The sequence below is a fragment of the Eimeria maxima genome, genomic scaffold (genome assembly GCF_000499605.1).
Source record: "Eimeria maxima Weybridge genomic scaffold, Emw_scaff997, whole genome shotgun sequence".
NCBI classification, from domain to species: Eukaryota; Apicomplexa; class Conoidasida; order Eucoccidiorida; family Eimeriidae; genus Eimeria; species Eimeria maxima.
In genome coordinates this window covers 1-12,788 of record NW_013566918.1, presented here as the reverse complement: position 1 = coordinate 12,788, position 12,788 = coordinate 1, and the positions used below count along the sequence as shown (strand labels likewise).

The following is a 12,788-nucleotide window of genomic DNA, read 5'->3' as shown; positions in this document are numbered from 1 at the left end:
TGCATGCATGCATGCATGCAGCAGCAGCAGCAGCAGCAATTGATGCTGCTGCTGCTGACAGCTGCTGCTGTTGCTGCAGCAGCAGCAGCTGCTGCTGCTGCAGTTCTCCTTCTCTTAGTGTTTGCAGATACACCCAAGAGCGTCTCCGTTCATACAAACATACTTGCTGCTGCTGTTGCTGCTGCACCTCTACCGGCTGCTGCTGCTGCTGCTGCTGCTGCTGCTGCTGCTGCTGCAGTTAGTTGCTGCTGCTGTGCAGCACGAATCTACTAAGTTCGCTTAATGAAGGGAGAGGCCCTTGCTGCTGCAGCATAAGGAAGGAAGCAGCATCAATAACACCAGAGGAAGCAAAGAAGCTACTTATATCATCATCTAATACTCTCTCCTGCTGCTGCTGCTGCTGCTGTTGCTGCTGCTGTAGATGCTGCTCCTGCTGCAGCTGCTGCTGCAGCAGATCACAGTGCTGCTCCAGCAGAGATAACAGCTCCTGCTGCTGCTGCTGATTACGCCGATTCTTAGATGTCTTCATCAATGCAGGAGGCACCTGCTGCTGCTGCTGCTGCTGCTGCTGCTGCTGCTTTACGTTGGCATCCAGGAGCACCCCAGGGGCTCCTGTTAAGGCGTGCTGCTGCTTTTGCTGCTGCTGCTGCTGCTGCTGCTTTTGTTGCTGCTGCTGCACTACAGCTGCAGCAGGGGACTGCTGCACAGGGGCAGTGCCGTTGGCAAGCAGCTCCTGCAGCAGCTGCAGCAGTTGCTTCTCTCCCTGCTGCTGCTGTTGCTGTTGCTGCTGCTGCTGCTGCTGCTCCAATGGCGCTGTGGAAGACGCTGAGTCACCCACTTGCTGCTGCCGTTGCTGCTGCTTCGGCTTCTGCTGCTGCTGCTGCTGCTGCAGCTGCTGCTGCTGCTGCTGCGGCTGCTGCTGCAGCGCTGATGTAAATACCCCGACAAACTTTTGAAATGCTGCATGCAAGTCCCACAACTCCTGCTGCGCTTGCCGCTGCTGCTGCTGTTGCTGCTGTTGCTGCTGCCGCTGCTTCTGCTGTTGTTGCTGCTGTTGTACTGCTGAACCGTCCGCGACAGCAGAGATGCCTGTGAGCTGTTTGTCAGACGACTGCTGCTGCTGCTGCTGTTGCTGCTGCTGCAGTTGCTGCTGCTGCTGCTGCTTCTGCTGGGACATTGCTGCTAACTGCAGCAAAGTAATAAAGTTTGTATAAACAAGAGAAGTAACAACAGAAGACAAACCCCCCATCCTTAATAACAATGGATTTCCTGCTTCTGCCTCTCCTGCTGCTGCTGCTGCTGCTGTTGTTGCTGCTGCTGCTGTTGCTGCTGCTGCAGTAGGTTCCTGCTGCTGCTCTGCTGTTATTGATGCCTTGCATGCAGTAAGAGTTGCCTCACAAGAGCCCATCAGTTTGTCCCATAGACCGTCCGCAGTAACGTTTTGCTGCTGCTGCTGCTGCTGCTGCTGTTGCTGTTGCGGCTGCTGTCCCTCTTCCTGCTTGTTGGGTTGCTGCTGCAGCTGCTGCTGCATGCCTGGGAAAGCAGCAGCAAGGGAAGATTGGGATACTGCTGCTGCTGCTGCTACTAACCCCACAGCCTGCTGCATAAACACCGATACCTCAGGCGGCAGCAGCAAGAGGGGGGAGGAGGGGCCTCCACCTCCTGCAGGCGCTGCTGCTGCTGCTGCTGCACCGTTATTCTGCTGCTGCTGCGGCTCCTGCTGCTGCTGCTGCTCCATCTTGGCGCTTAAAATGTGCTGCGCCTCAGCAGCAGCAGCAAGATGCTCATGGAAGGGCAGCACGGCGCTGCTCTGGTTGCTGCTGGCAGTTAATAGGCGGCAGCAGACGCTGCGAGCTTTTGCTGCTGCTGCTGCTGCTGCTGCTGCAGGAGATCCATCCCCGTTCATGCCAGTTGCATCTGCTGCTGTTGCTGCTGCTGCAGTCTGCTGCTGTGACGACAACGTGCCTGTCTTTGCATCTCCAGCGGCAGTTAATGCTGCAGCAGATGTTGCTGCTGCTGCTGCTGCTGGCATGTTAAGGAGGGCAACAAGGTCCTCCTCCAGGGAAGACAGATGTCCCCCCAGTCCTCTATAAAGGGCCCTTCTAAGGGGCCCCCCGGGCCCCCTGCCTGCAGCAGCAGCAGCAGCAGCAGCAGCAGCAGAACTGCTGCTATACCTATTGGACATAGGCAGCGGCTCCTGCAGCCTAAAGTAACTTTTGCTGCAGCTAGGGCAGCCACCGCCCTCGCAAAGGCCGCATGCAGCAGCAGCAGCAGCAGCAGAAGCTGCTGCTGCTGCTGGTTTAGCAGCTGCTGCTTCCTCCTGCTGCTGCTGCTGCTGCTGTCGCCTGCGAAAGGCGCCTAAAGCCTGAACAGCACAGTCCCTTAGGAACTGCTCCAGCACAATCACCTCGCTGCTGCTGCTGCTGCTGCTGCTGCTGCTGCCGTGAAAGGGATAAATCCTGCGGTCTGCTGCAGTAGAAAGCGCATGCCTGCTGCTGCTGCTGGTCCAACGACCTTCTGCTGCTGCTGTTGTTGCTGCTGCTGCTGCTTTGCTCTTACGTGTCTTGCTGCAGCTGTTGCTGTCGCTTAAGCCGCACCCCTCGCTGCTGCTGCTGCTCATCTGCTGCTGCTGCTGCAGTGGAGACAAACCACTGCCATCACTAGATGCACCCGCCTCGCAGTCCGCCCCTTAACACACAAACCCCAAACCCCAAACCCTAAACCCTAAACCCTAGAATGCAAAACCCCTAAACCCTGTGTTAATCGCTGCAGTTGTCTCTCCTTTTGCTGCTAACGAATCCTACTGCTATTTACTATTTAGGGTCTAGGGTTTAGGGATTAGGGTTTAGAGATTAGGGTTTAGGGTTTATGCTCACAGTCGACTGAGGAATCATGCAGCGTCGCTGCCTTCTGCTGCGAGACAAGCAGCAGCAACTGCTGCTGTTGTTGCTGCAGCAACAGCTGTTGCTGCTGCAGCGGGAGATGCTGCATCTGTAGCTGCTGCAGCAGCAGCTGCTGATGGCGTTGAGCACGCGATGCCACCTGCTGATCTCTGCTGCTGCTGCGAGAACCAGCAGCAGCAGCAGCAGCAGCAGCAGCAGAATCAGTGCAGCGCCTCTTTCCTGGTCGGTGCTGTTCTGCTGCTGCTGCTGCATCTCGCAGGGTTTGTTGCTGCCCTTTGTGGCCCTTGCTGCTGCTGCTGCTGCCACCGGGACTCGCAGGTCCATGCTGCTGCTGCTGTTGTTGCTGCTGTTGCAGCTGCTGTGGCGCCTCCCCCTCTACACCCTCACCGCGACGTCCCCACGCACTCGGCAGCCGCCCGTGTAGCTGCAGCAGCAAAAACAAAATAAATTCTTAAACCCTAAACCCTAAACCCTAAACCCTCGGAATGTATAGGATAGACATGCATGCTCTCTTTCTCTTGCCCTCACCAACCCAAAACCCTAAACCCTAAACCCTAAACCCTAGACCCTTACTTGTATATATCTAATAAATGCATGCGCCCTGTCCCTTGCTTTATCAAAGCCATAAAGTTTTGCACTAAAAGTTCGCATGCATCTCTTGGGGCCCACATAGAAACGTGCTCGCCATTCCTGCACAAACCCTAAACCCTAAACCCTAAACCCTAAACCCTTGTATACCCTAAACCCTTATAAACCCTAAACCCCAGACACTTGTACGATACTATCCCAATGGAAGTGAATACATCTAAACATGAAGGAACCCATCAACTACACGAACGGCAGCAGCAGCAGCAGCAGCAGCAGCAGCAAGATTAACCTGTTTGTCTGCATGATAAGAAGCATTATTATTTCCTGTATGTATACGAGGGCTGTTGGGCCCTTGAGCAGCAGCTGCTGCTGGTGATGATCGTCTTGGTGGTCTGCTGCTGCGGCGTAGCAGCACACGCCGCTGCTGCTGCTGCTGTTGCTGTTGCTGCTCCTCTTCTTCCTGCTGCTGCTCATCATCTTCTTGCTGCTGATCCTGCTGCGATGAATCCTGCTCCTGCTGGTCATCTTGACTACCAGATCCTTGGCCTGCTTCTGCAACAGCAGCAGCAGCTGCTGCTGCTGAAGATCTACTTTGCTCCTGCTGCTGCTCTTGCTGCTGCCCCTTCACATTGTCTTCCTCCCCAGCAGCAGCAGCAGCAGCAGCATCTTCTGCCTTTGGAGATGCAGCGCATGCAGTGCCTTCTGCTGCTGCACCCCCATCAGCAGCAGAAGCAGCAGCAACTTCCGACTTCTGCATGACGGCTTCTGCACCGGCTGCAGCAGCAGCAGCAGCAGAGGAAGGAGCCACCGTTGCAGTTTCTGCTGCTGGTGCTGCTGGTTCCTCGCAATGCTGCTGCGGGGTATCCTCCTGCTGCTGGTTCTGCTGCTGCTGCTGTTGCTGCTGTTGCTGCTGCTCCTTCCCCTTCTTAAGTAAGGGAGGCCCCAACTCGAGGCCCGCCCCACAGATATCTATCTTAGGGGTTGCTGCCTTAAGGACTGGCGTTGCTGCTGCTGCGGCTGCCGAGCTAGCAGCAGCAGCAGCTGCTGCTGCTGCTGCAGTAGCAACAAAAGCAGGAGAAAGCTTAGCTGGTTTCTGTGGGGTTCTATCTGCATCTGCCTCGATAGCAGCAGCAGCAACAGCAGCAGCAGCACCAGACCCAGACCCAGCAGCAGCACCTTCTTCTTCTTCTCCTCCGGCTGCTGCTGCTGTTGCTGCTGTTGCTGCTGCATCTGTGTCTCCCTTTTTTTTATTATCTGCTGCAGCAAGTACTGCTGCATGCATCTGTATCTCCGCCTCTGTAGGGACAATACCCTCAGAGGAGACACGCTGTCTATACCATAAAGCTAATGCATGCGCTACCTCAGCCCCAAATGTCTGCAGCAACAGCAGCAGCAGCAGCAAACACAGCAGCAGCAGCAAATGCAGATATAGCAGCAGCAGCAATGCAGGAGATGCACCAAATGCACGGGCAATAGGAGCAAATCGAGCAGCAAAACAAATGCAGCAGCAGCAGCAGCAGCAGCAGCAGCAGCAAACCTAAAAGGAAAAGAACAACCAGTGCATGCAACAGTACAAATGCAACAGCAACAAATGCAGCAAATGCAGCAGCAAGTGCAGCAAATGCAGCAGCAAATGCAGCACACAGAGGAAACAACAGCAACAGGAGGCAGGAGGTACAGCAGCAAAGAAAACACAAAAAAGAAATAAAATAAATAAATAAAAAAAATAAAAAAGGAAAAAGAAGAAAAAAAAAGAAAAAAAAAATACAGCAGCAAATATAAAAATAAATACATCAATAATTACATTAATAATTAAATATAAATAAATATATAAATAAAATAAATAAAATAAATAAAATAAATAAATAAATAAATAAATAAACTAACTTGTGCAGCAAAGGTAGTACAATGTAATGCTCCTCCGCATCGATATTTAACTCGCCACTCCTGAGGTGTACGTACACCGCAAATTTATATTTATTTATTTTTGCTGCTGCTGCTGCTGCTTTTGCTGTTGTTGCTGGTGCTGTTGTTGTTGTTGCAGTAGGTGCAGCAGCAGCAAAAGGTGTAAGAGGAGGGAAAGAAGCAGCAGCAGCAACAGCAGCAGCAGCAGAAAGGGCTGAAGGAATAGCTATAACCGTGCAGCAGCAATGATGCAGCAAATGCAGCAACAGCAGCAGCAGCCGCAAATCGCAAGCAGCAGAACACATTATACAACAGCAGCAGCAGCAGCAACAGCAGCAACAGCAGCAACAGCAGCAGCAACAGCAGCAGCAGGCGGACCTGTGTCTGCGGGCGGTAATGGAGGGACTTAGGGAGGAGGGTTGGCTTCTTAAGAGAGAATACTGTCTTAGATCCCCTATAATTATCTTGCTGCTGCTGCTGCTGCTGTTGCTGCTGCTGCTGCTGCTGCTGATCATCATCATCTTGGTGCTGCTTCTGATGTTGGGATTCACTATCCCCATGATGACCGGCTGGTTGCTGCTGCTGCTGCTGCTCTTGCTGCTGTTGCTGCTGCTGCTGCTGGGAATCTGTAGAGGCGTTTTGCTGCTCGTGCTGCTCCTTTGATTCAGGGGCAGCAGCAGCAGCAGCTGCAGCAGCAGCTGCTGCTGCCAACGACTGCCCCTTCATCTTGCTGCTGCACCTCGGCAGAATACTAGTGGTTGAAGGGTCATCGACTGTTGTTGCTGCTGCTGCTGCAGATGCTGCAGCAGCTGCTTCGCAGGGGTGAATAACTGTTGCCGCTGCTGCTGCTGTTGTTGTTGCTGCTGCAGCTGCACGTGCACGTGTTGCTGCTGCACGTGTTGCACGTTTTGCTGTGGCAGCTGCACGTGTGGCTGTTGCTGCTGCTCTCGCTGCTGCTTATACAACTGCTGCTGCTCCTGCTGCAGTCCTTAAGCGTGCTGCTGCGCTGCTCTAATGTATACCCTATGAGGGGAGGGTAGTATTGCTGCTACTGTGTACGATTGCTAGCTGCTGCCGCTGCTGCAGCCGCTGCAGCAGTTGCTGCTGCTACTGTTGCTTCCTTCTAGTACTTTTATGCTCCTAGTGCTGCAGAGAATCCCTGCAATGACGCAAGAGCAGCAGCAGGAGCAGCAACAGCGGCGGTTGCTGCTGTGTGTTTGTCGTGTAAGGAAGAAGTGTACTACTAGGAAGGAAGGTCGAAGTAAGGAGGAAGCTGCTGTTGCTGCGGTTGCTGCTGCAGCTGTGGTGCTGTGCTGCTGCTACAATACAATGCTATACTGCTGGTGTTGTTGTTGTTGTTGCTGCTGCTGTCGTGCCGCTGCTGCAGCAACCTCCTACCGCCTTCGATAATAATAAGGCGTGCTCGTCAAGGGGGAGACGTCGCTAAGGAGGCAAGAGGTATATAACTGCATTAAATACAAGGGAAAACGCACCAGCATTGCGATTAACAATTAATAATAGAAAAAAAGAAGAATAATGAACACAAAAAAGGTACTTTTAATGGCTGTGGGGGTTGCTGGTGCTGCTGCTCGGCTGCGGCAGCAACAGACGTCCTTCTTTCAGGTGTACGTACACCCCAATCATCCATACAAATACATCCTCACACACCCCGCCGTGCAAATTGGTGATTAATATGTTAAATAAAGGCATTTTTTTCTGAATAAAACATATTAATTAAAATATTTAAATTACAGGTAAATAGTCCGTTCTTCTCCCGTTTATTCAATACCCCTTTGCCATAAAAATATCCCCTCTTTCCCCCCGGGCCGCGCCACTGCTGCAGCATCATCGCCCGCGCGCGACGGGCGATCGAAGCCGCTCTTTTTTTTCTTTTTTCTCGTTAATTTCCTTAAACAACTTCTTTATATTTAATTATACTTAGAAGCAACAGAAATTCCCCTAAAAGAGCCCTTAAATGCCCCCCCTGGGGGGAGGGGTGTGCCGTCAGTCCTCGCTCGATCTTAACTAACGCTACCTGTACCCATACAACACATTTAATTACACCATTTAAACCCTTAAAATATAGTTTTAATCCTTTTTCTACCTTTAATATTCGTTAACAAATCAAAAAACACCCATAAGGGTTAAGAGGGGGAAGAAACCGCTTACTTTTATGCATATACGTACATAGAAAGTACAAGTAGCCGCACCGCAACACACAGATTCCTGTTGCTGCTGCTGCTCTTCCTTCTTTTACACAGCAGCAACAATACATGCAGAAGTACCTTTATAACCCCTTGTTTGCATGCATGCAACCTAATTTAAATTAATTTACCCTTATTTTGCCCTTAAACGGGATAACCTGCATGCATGCAACAGGGGGAGCTGTCTAAAGTTGTTCGCTGCTCGAGAGGGAAGACAGTGTTTAACTAATGCATGCAGCAACACTAATGCATGCATGTAATGGGGCTTTTTATACTCATGCATGCATGCATGCATGCACTACGCAATAGTAGTAGTGCCTTGCTACAGGGGCACAGCATCGATATTGTTTGGAGTTTAGGGTTTAGGGTATTTCTTGCATGCACGTGCATGCAAACAAAACCCTAAACCCTAAACCCTACTCGCCTAGTAGGCAGCACATCTTCTGCCGCGGCGACAATCGATACTTCTAAACCCTAAACCCTAAATGCACCTTTATAACCCTAGACTCTAAACCCTAAACCCTAGGGGTCCTCCATATAACATAAATACACAAATAAGAAATGTATTTTTATTATTAAATAATTAATTCCTTCATTTCTTTATTTTGTTTTATTAGCATAAAATAAAGTTGTCTAATTAACTTGCGGTGTACATGCACTGCGAATGTCTAGAGCGGGGAAGCAGCAGCTACTGCTGCGCTGCAGCAGCAGCAGCAGCAGCAGTAGCAGCAGCAGCAGGCGCTCCTTTGTCTGTATCGAGGCAATCAGAGACAAACAAAAGGGAGCAAACTCTCTGCTGCCTCTCCTTTATAAAAGGAGACACCAAGGAGGAGACAGTAAGGGAGGAGACAGTAAGAAGGAGACACAAAGGAGGAGGAGACACGGAGACAGCACATTAGTTTGCTGCTTTTATTTTTCTTTATATACACCAGCAATCAACAACAGACACAGGAGACTTCCGTCACCAGCAGCAGCAATACCTGCAGCAGCTGCTGCTGCAGCAGCTGCAGCTGCTCCTGCAATAGCAGCAGCTGCAACAGCAATAGCCGCAGCAACAATTGCTGCAGCAACAATTGCTGCAGCAGCAATACCTGCAGCAGCAATAGCTGCGACGGCAGTAGCTGCACAAACAGCAGCTGCAGCAGCACTAGCTGAAACGCCAGTAGCTGCACAAGCAGCAGCTGCAGCAGCATTAGTTGCAACGGCACGATCTGCAGCAGCAGCAGCTAGAGCTGCTGTAGGAGCAGCAGCAGCAGGTAAAGGGAATAAATGCGATGCATGCCATGTGGCGACGGATGCCCCTTCTGCATTTGCCGCTGCATTTGCTGCTGCTGCTGCGTTTGCTGCTGCTGCTGGCATTGCCGCTGCAGTTAACTGTACATACACCCCACAAAGTACCTGTACGTGGCAGCAGCCACAGACTTAGACAAAACCTCTCCTCGTAAATATATGCATGCACGAGGTGTGGGGCAGCAGCAGCAGCAGTAGCCGGTCCTGCTGCTGCTGCTGCAGCACCAGCTGCTGCCCATTAGACTTTCCCATCATCTCAGAGGAAGTCACGGGAGGCTCGTGGGGTGGTCTGCTGCGGCGACCAATCACCAGATGCACCACCTGCTGCTGCTGCAGCAGCAGAAGCAGCACCAGTAGCAGCACCAGGGGAAGTAGGGGGCCCAGTGTGGTCTCCTTCCCTTTTGTATCTTTCCTCATCTGCCTTCTGCGCTGCCCTGAACAACAGCAGCAAAAACAAACTCAGCAGCAGCAAACTCCCATTAAGGCCAACAGCAGCAGCAGCAGCAGCAGTAGCAGCAGCAGCAGGTAGTGCTGCAGGTAGAACTGGGGTTGAGCTGCAGGGCCACAAGTATTTCATGCGTGCAAATTTGGATTTAAAAATATGCGAATTGTAGGGTTTAGGGTTTAGAAATATTTAGGGTTTATGAATTATTAGGGTTTAGGTATTTTTTAGGGTTTAGGGTTTAGGGTTTCGGGTGTATATATACTTGATGAGTGCATCCTCCATTCTTCTAAGAGGGTCAACTTTTTCATCTTTATGTTGTGTCTTGAACTTTTCTGTTTCTTGTTGTATTCCTTTTCCTAATTTAACTAATGCCTCAGCACGTAAACGACGAACTTCTACAGATACACTCATATCTTTTAATACCTGCAGCAGCAGCAACAGTAACAACAACAGCAACAGCAGCAGCAAGAGTAGCAGCATGAGCAACAGGAGGGGCAACAGCAAATTCATGAGCAACGGCAAAACGCCAAGTGCTATATGAGCCGCATAACGCCCTTATACGTATAAACCCTAAATCCTAAACCCTAAACCCTAAACCCTAAACCCTAAACCCTCACCTTTTTCGCTGCTGCTCGTACAGTTGTTTCGATATCAATTAAACAAATACTCAACATTGTCTCCAATATTAAAGGCAAAGTTTCCTCAAATTGCTTTATCTGTATACAGATATAAACCCTAAACCCTAAACCCTAAACCCTAAACCCTAAAACACCATATATGCCGTAAATGCTCCCCATGCAGGCAATACAGTGCTGCAGCAGTGGTTGCTGTGCTGATCCTTTTGCTGCTGCTGCTGCTGCTGCTCTTGCTGCTGTTGTTGCTGTTGCGTGCGTCTTGTTGCGAGCAAATAATAGTGTTCGTTAGGGTTTAGGGTTTAGGGTTTATCTGTATAAATCTTACATCTTCTGCTGTAGGTCCTGCATCAGGTACTGTCTCTCCTTCCTTTGCATTCTTTCTTGCTTTTTCTTGCTTCTTTTGTCTCTTTTGTTCCCGCTGCTGCAGCTGCCTAGCAGCAACAGCAGCACGAAGTGCAGCAGTTGCTGTTCTGCAGCTGTTGCCCACAGAACGGCCCTGCGCCTGCATCTTCGCATACCTGCAGCAGCAGGAGCAGCAGCAGCAGATAATAAATAAATATAAATATAAATATAAAATATAAATATAAATATAAATATTAAATGACAGACATGACACAGGAGACACAAAGAGAAGACACAAAGGAGACAAAGAGACACAGGAAAAAGACAAGGCAAAAGACATAGAAGACAAAGACAAGACAAAGACAAGAAAAGAAAAAGACAAAAAAGACAAGAAAAGAGAAAAATATTACATAATAAACGGCAAATGACACAAAAAATAAAATAAATAAATTAATTAATTAATTTATTTATTTATTTATTTATTTATGTTACCTCCCTCCAAGTCCTAAGAAAGTATCCAATTTGCCTAAGTATTGTGTCGCATAATTTTCATAAGTCCAAGCTATTGCCTCTAGTATTGCGTCGCCAAAGGAGGACTATAAAGAAAAATAAATAAATAAATAAATAAATAAATAAATAAATAAATGGACAATATATATGATTAATTAATTTAATAATTAATTTGTTTATTTTATTCAATTAATTGATTAAAGACATTTCTATTCAGAAAGAACTTGCTACTGCTGCTGCTGCTGTTGCTGCTGTTGCTGCTGCAGCTGCATACATTTGCTGCACCTTTTATAAAGGAAACAAAGAAAAAGAGAGGAAAAGGATTTGTGCTAACCTGGCAGAGGTTTCTAGCTTCTTGAATCATTGCTTGTGTCCATGCTTCTACCTGCTGCTGCTGCTGTTGTTGTTGCTGCTCTTGCTGCTGTGGGCTCTGTGGGGCCTCAAGCATGGCATCTACATAAGGCTGAATTCGCTGCCGCAGCAAAATAGCCAATTGAACTTCTCTCTTCCTTTGTTCAAAGGCAAACATTTCTTCAGATATGTCATCACCCCGAGCATTCTGAACACAAACAAAATACTTATCAAACCCTAAACCCTAAACCCTAAACCCTACAGTATGAGGGGATACAAGATACCATTTGAAGTTTATGTTGCATGCGCAGGAGCTTTGTGTATGTGCGGATCTGCAATGTGCATGCATGCATGCACATATACATAGCATGTACGTATGTATGTGTGTGTTGCATTGCATGTGTTTATGTTCATATTTTATGATATAAACCATTGATTTCAATGACTAAACATAAAAAGCAATTAAAATCACAAGAAAATTCCCCAAAATAAAAAAGTTGAACTTCCGCGCAAATTGGGGTGTATAGGCAGGTATGGTAAGCGGTAAGCTGTAAGCTGCCTATACACCCGAGAAATGGAAAGCTGAATTATTTTTTGCTTACCCTGCTTCCTGGTGCATCAACCATTTCTACAAACATTGCCATTTTTAATTTTCCTATATAAGGCTCTAATGCCTCTGATCCGAATAACATCATAAAGAATAAAGAACTATCTATAATAGGCATATCTTGTGCTGCTGCTTGTCCATGCAGATCATATTGTGCTCTTCTTTCTTCTTCTCCTAATACTTGGTAAGCTTCTCCTAATTGTTGAAATCTTTTCTTTGCATCTGGATCATCTCTATTCTTATCTGGATGATATTTACGTGCTAATCTATAATATTGTCTTCTTATATCTTCAGGTCTTGCATCAGGGGATACCTCAAGTATCTCATATAATGTAGTATCTACTACCTTACGTGTACCAGCAGCACTGCTGCTGCTACTGCTGCTGCTGCTGCTGCCGTTATTGTTGCTGCTGCTTGCGTCACGTTTGTAAGGATTCTCCTGGTTTAATACCTCCGCCGCCTCCTCCTCCAAGCTGTACCAATTAGGCTTCCATACCTAAATAAACAACAAATATAAATGCATGCATACATAAATGCAAGCAGAGTTGGATGCGTAAACGCATGCACAAATGCATGCAATAGTGCATGCAATTGCAATTACACTCAAGAAAACAGCATAACACCTCCTCCTTTTCTTGTGGTAAGAAGGGATGTATAATATTAATATTATTTAGCTGTAGTGTACTTAATAAATATAATAATTAAGGGCATATAATAACATATATTTATGCGTATACATAGAATATATAAAATATATATATATTTATAAATAAATAAATAAATACTATAAATAAAAATAAATAAATAAAATAAATAAATAAATTTACCCTTTCTTTTTTATCCCATTTTTTTCCTTGACTTTTTTCATGTATAGCCTCAGGTGTATTGATTAATCCTCTTGTTACTTGATAACCAGCAACACATATACCTGCTATAGGTAATGTTAATGCTGCTACTACTCCTACTCCTATTCCCTTAAAAAAACCTCCTACACCCTGTATACACAAA

General features: G+C 47.9%; 2 protein-coding genes across 2 annotated transcripts; both read right to left on the bottom strand.

Annotated features, from left to right (window-relative positions):
• Positions 1-238: 238 nt before the first annotated feature.
• Positions 239-6,122, bottom strand: EMWEY_00047030 (hypothetical protein, conserved; the record flags this gene model as incomplete). Its single annotated transcript, XM_013483170.1, has 6 exons — positions 239-2,127; positions 2,560-2,688; positions 2,877-3,327; positions 3,477-3,593; positions 3,781-4,866; positions 5,775-6,122. The coding sequence occupies 6 exons, from the start codon at positions 6,120-6,122 to the stop codon at positions 239-241; spliced, it is 4,020 nt and encodes a 1,339-aa protein (XP_013338624.1).
• A 3,024-nt stretch (positions 6,123-9,146) lies between these two features.
• EMWEY_00047020 (DnaJ domain-containing protein, putative) lies at positions 9,147-12,787 on the bottom strand (the record flags this gene model as incomplete). The annotated part of the gene is made up of 7 exons (XM_013483169.1): positions 9,147-9,324; positions 9,598-9,758; positions 9,953-10,051; positions 10,296-10,397; positions 11,157-11,381; positions 11,776-12,276; positions 12,608-12,787. The coding sequence occupies 7 exons, from the start codon at positions 12,785-12,787 to the stop codon at positions 9,147-9,149; spliced, it is 1,446 nt and encodes a 481-aa protein (XP_013338623.1).
• Between the last annotated feature and the right edge of the window lies 1 nt (position 12,788).